Here is a 4,595-nt window from a genome sequence, read left to right as displayed (position 1 = left end):
GAAACTACACGATTACTGAGCTCGAATGCTTGGCGGTAGTACTGGATATCAAGAAATTCCTCATGTACATCGATGGTCATGCCATTCAAGGTTGTCCGCTTGTTTATGAACCAGTAGGATCTCAACGGTAGATTATCCCGATGGGCAATGAAATTGCACGGATATTCTTGCGAAATCGAAAATCGGAAGTGAAGCGAAAACATTGTTTTCAGGCTGTCAAATATTTAAGTAGTCGACGATAACATATATCATATACATCGTATGAGTTTATCACACTTGGATTCTGGCAAGCCCATAATTCTTTGAAATTATTCGTTTTGCGAAGTTTGACACAAGGCGTGGTTAAGGCTGCGCATCGTACCATCCCCTGCACATAGCGGTATTGCAGAATGCCTACACCAAACTCTGACCACCTGAACTCTGACCGCCAAGCAAGCAAGTCGTGTACAACATACAGAGGAACAAATCATGAAATACTCGAGTGATACACTATTAATTATTAAACAGAGTGTTTTGTACACATCTGTCGACGGTCGATAGTTGACCGCGATAGGCGAGCTAGTATTAGATCTAGTATTCAATGTATATCGATAGAAGGTGAATTTCCAGCCACGAATGAACGGGCATATTTTCGGCTACCACGAGGTGCCGCCATAATTTTAGGCTTCACTTTTACTGTCGAGAGGTTAAAACATGAGGACATACTGCGGTAAGATTATTTGGCAACATTGTGCTAGGTTATGACCGATGTACTTTATAGAATAAAACAGCAGCAGCAGCCAGCAACCAGTGCCGGCAGCCAGCAAGTTGCGACAGCTTAGACTGCTAGAGCGGTTTTAATTGGTGCTGTTAAAGGCAACTCCGCGGGACCATCGACATGATGTTTTATTCGCAGTCCTAGGCAAGGAACTGCAAGGGCAATTTGCGCTGGCAGCGTCGATTAGCTGGAACTTCTAGGGAATAGAAGGATGCAACATTCCCCCAGAAGAGGTAACCGAATAGTGGAGGGGCAAGCCACCCCCACAACAACGAGTGCGTCTTCGCAACCTGGAAGTAGTAGTAGTGCAGGAAACAGGCCGCCGAAGTCGAAAGTAATAGTTACGTCGGCGCCGCTGATTCCTAGCCAAGCCACCCAGCCTCGCCCATCGATACCGTAATACCTAACGGGGTCGGTGCGAGCAGTGCGGCGTCACCGCTGACGCCATCTTGGAGTGGTCCGTTATTGTCTGTAAGCAACGGTGTTCCACCTAACGGGGTCGAAGTGAGCAGTACAGCATGCTCGCAGCCGCCATCTTATAGCGGACCACCGCTGCTTGCGAGCAGCAGCTATTTTACGCCATTTTGCACAACTAGCACAGCGCAGACAGCGCATGGAGTCGTGCCGCCGGCTGAAGGCAATTACAACGACACGACGCCGCTAGCTGGATCCTACGCCTGGACGACACCAAATGGAAGCAGTGGAAACTATATGCCCCGCAAGCCTCCCGATCTGCCAGTATATGGAGGTCAGCCTGAGGATTGGCCGATCTTGCTTTGTGCATATACTGAGACAACGCAAGCGTACAACTGTACAGACCTGGAGAACAACCAACGCTTGTTGAAGGCACTGAAGGATAAAGACCGCGAGACCGTCAAGTCTCTCCTAATTCATCCAAGCAACGTGAGCACTGTCGTGGAGCAGCTGCGTTTCAGATATGGCCGACCGGAGCAGCTTATACACAGCCAGCTGAGTGGAATACGAGAGGTGCCCAATATTTCGGAGCACAATCTGGCAAGGATTATTCCCTTTGCAACACGTGTGAGTAATCTCACTGCCTTCTTGCAGTCAGCGAGGGCAGATCAGCATTTGGGGAACGCAACACTTTTGGAAGAACTTGTGGCCAAACTCCCTACAAGCAAGCGAATGGAGTGGGAAAGGCATGCTGCACCGAGGTGAGCAACAAAACAGCCGTCTCAGAGGTTGTCCAATCTGTGGAGGGCAACATGCAGTTAAAGGCTGCAGAGACTTCAATGGAGCTTCTCCACCAGACAGGTGGAGGTACGTGAGGAGGCATATACTATGCTTTTCATGCCTACGAAGTGGTCACATGACTAGATCCTGCAATTCGCATGGTGAGTGTCAAGTGAATGGATGCAGAAAGAGGCATCACCGTCTGCTACATGGTGAGGACAACGAACGTAGAAGGTCGCCGCAACGAGGCTGTGAGAAAGGCGACAGCCAGCGAAACCAGCAGACAGCAGTTTCTAGACGTAGCCTGGACAGAGGGGCTCCGCAGGCGGATGCACCCGCACAGAGGATATTAAATTGTGTCGACGCAGCAAGAGGCCGCCTACTGTTTCGTATACTGCCAGTAACGCTGTACGGAGCAAGCCGAGTGGTGAACACATACGCACTTTTGGATGAAGGATTATCTGTTACGATGGTCGACGATTCCCTCAGAAAGGATCTGGGCGTGCAAGGTGAGCGTCGGCATCTGAATATTCAGTGGTTTGGAGGTAGATCCTCCAGGGAGCTTACCAGCTTGGTAAGCCTGCAAGTCAGTGGAGCAGGCAAGCCAATTCGCCATGCGTTGCGAAACGTGTATTCCGTTTCGAATCTGAGCCTGCCGATGCAGACTCTATGCCGACGAGATGTTCAAGGTGTGGATAAGGATGCCAGCCTACCAATGAGGCCCTACAGCAGCGCAGTGCCGAAGATACTCATTGGACTGGATCACGGACATCTAGGATTTCCACTTAGATCGAGACGGATTGCCAGACAGGGACCGTATGCGGCTGCATCCGAGCGGGGCTGGGTTGTCTTTGGGCCGGTAAGTGGGAAATCAAACATGCCTTCACCACGGTCTTGCCTCCTAGCTGTGTCACTGGAGGACACTATTCAGAGGATGGTGGAAGACTATTTCGATGTCGAGAACTTCAGCGTGAAGCCCGCGGCACCAGTTGCAGGCAGCGACGACGAGTGGGCGCAGAAGATACTCGAAGATACTACGGTGAGAGTGGGCCAACGTTACCAGACAAGACTACTATGGAAGAATGACCACATTGTGCTGCCACGGAGCTATGATATGGCGTACAAGCGGTCGGTCAACGTCGAGAAGAAGATGAAGGCCAACGGGTCGTTCGCGCAGGAATACACCATACACCAATACTTTGGAGCCGGGTAAGGTTCGGCTGGTTTTTGACGCTGCAGCCAGAGTTGGAGGAACATCGCTAAATTCGGCGCTGGCCAAAGGGCCTCAACATTATAAACCCTTGCCAGCTGTGCTCTTTCATTTTAGAGAAGGTGCTGTTGGAGTCTGTGGCGACATCAAGGAGATGTTCCATCAGGTCCTGATCCAACCCGAAGACAGATGTTCCCAACGGTTTCTGTTCTGCTCGCCAAGCGCTGCGCATTACGTAAAGACTGTGAATGCTGAACAGTTTCGACATTCGGATCCAAGAGCAGTCAAGGCCATCATCGACTGTCATTATGTGGATGACTATGTGGACAGCTTTGCTACCGAGAGCGAAGCCGTCAGCGTATCTACCGGAGTGAAGGAGATACATGCGAACGCTGGATTTGAGCTGTGCCAGCTTTCATCCAGCTCACCAATTGTGGAGACGGCATTGGGCCCACCCGGACGAAGCGAGAGCGTCGGATGGAATGAGGCTGAACAGAAAAGTCTCGGAATGTGTTGGCAGGCAGCCACGGACGATTTCAGGTTCACTGTGAAGTATCATCGAGTTCCAAGCAGCGTATTGAACGGCGATCGAGTCCCTACCAAGAGGGAGTATTTGAGCTTGGTCATGTCCACGTTCGATCCCCTGGGATTTCTGTGTTGCCTTATGACAACAGCGAAGTTGCTGCTACGAGAGTTGGAGGCAGAAGATCCAGTGGGATGAACCACTTCCGGACGAGATATACAAGGCCTTTGTGAACTGGCGCAACGAAATGGACGCCGTGGGACAGTTCCGATGTCCTCGCCATTACTTCGGGCTTAGACTCGTGAAGGCTATAGAAATGCACGTCTTCGTGGATGCAAGTCAGTCTGCATTCGGGGCAGTGGCCTACTAGAGGGTCACCTATGAGGATGATGACGTGCTGGTGAGCTTCGTACGTGCCAAAACGAAGTGCGCGCCGATGAGAATAATGTCAATCCCACGGTTGGAGCTGCAGTCAGCAGTTCTAGGAACCAGGCTGACACTGTCAAGAGGGAACAAAGTGTGGCCATCAGTGATATCGTTTTATGGACGGACTCCAAGCCGGTGCTAAGATGGATCGGCAGCACCCACCGACGATATAAGCAGTTCGTCGGCAATCGCGTGTCAGAAATCTTGGAGTCGACGAAGGTAGGCCAATGGAGAGGGGTACCAACAGTCGACAATGCGGTGGAAGATGCGACGCGTTCGCAATGCCACGTGGACCTCAGTCAGAAGTCACGTTGGCTAGGCGGACCAGCATTTTTAAGGCTGCCGGCGGGCAGCTGGCCGCAGCCTGAAGCCGGATTTGAACAAGTTCCGAATAATAACGACGAAGAGGAGATGCCAAGTGAGTTTTCGTTGGCTGCAGCGAACGACTTTTTTTATTCCATTCAGAGATTCTCAAGCTACAGTCG

General features: G+C 51.2%; 1 protein-coding gene across 1 annotated transcript; it reads left to right on the top strand.

Annotated features, from left to right (window-relative positions):
- The first annotated feature begins 239 nt into the window (after positions 1-239).
- On the top strand, positions 240-3,196 carry LOC117184937 (uncharacterized). The gene is made up of 2 exons (XM_033384178.1): positions 240-709; positions 761-3,196. The coding sequence occupies exon 2, from the start codon at positions 1,920-1,922 to the stop codon at positions 3,162-3,164; it is 1,245 nt and encodes a 414-aa protein (XP_033240069.1). The 5' UTR covers positions 240-709; positions 761-1,919; the 3' UTR covers positions 3,165-3,196.
- The last annotated feature ends 1,399 nt before the right edge of the window (positions 3,197-4,595 follow it).

Source organism: Drosophila pseudoobscura, chromosome X, assembly GCF_009870125.1.
Source record: "Drosophila pseudoobscura strain MV-25-SWS-2005 chromosome X, UCI_Dpse_MV25, whole genome shotgun sequence".
NCBI lineage: Eukaryota > Metazoa > Arthropoda > Insecta > Diptera > Drosophilidae > Drosophila > Drosophila pseudoobscura.
Note: the sequence above shows the minus strand (reverse complement) of the source record. Positions and strands in the feature narration are given on the sequence as shown.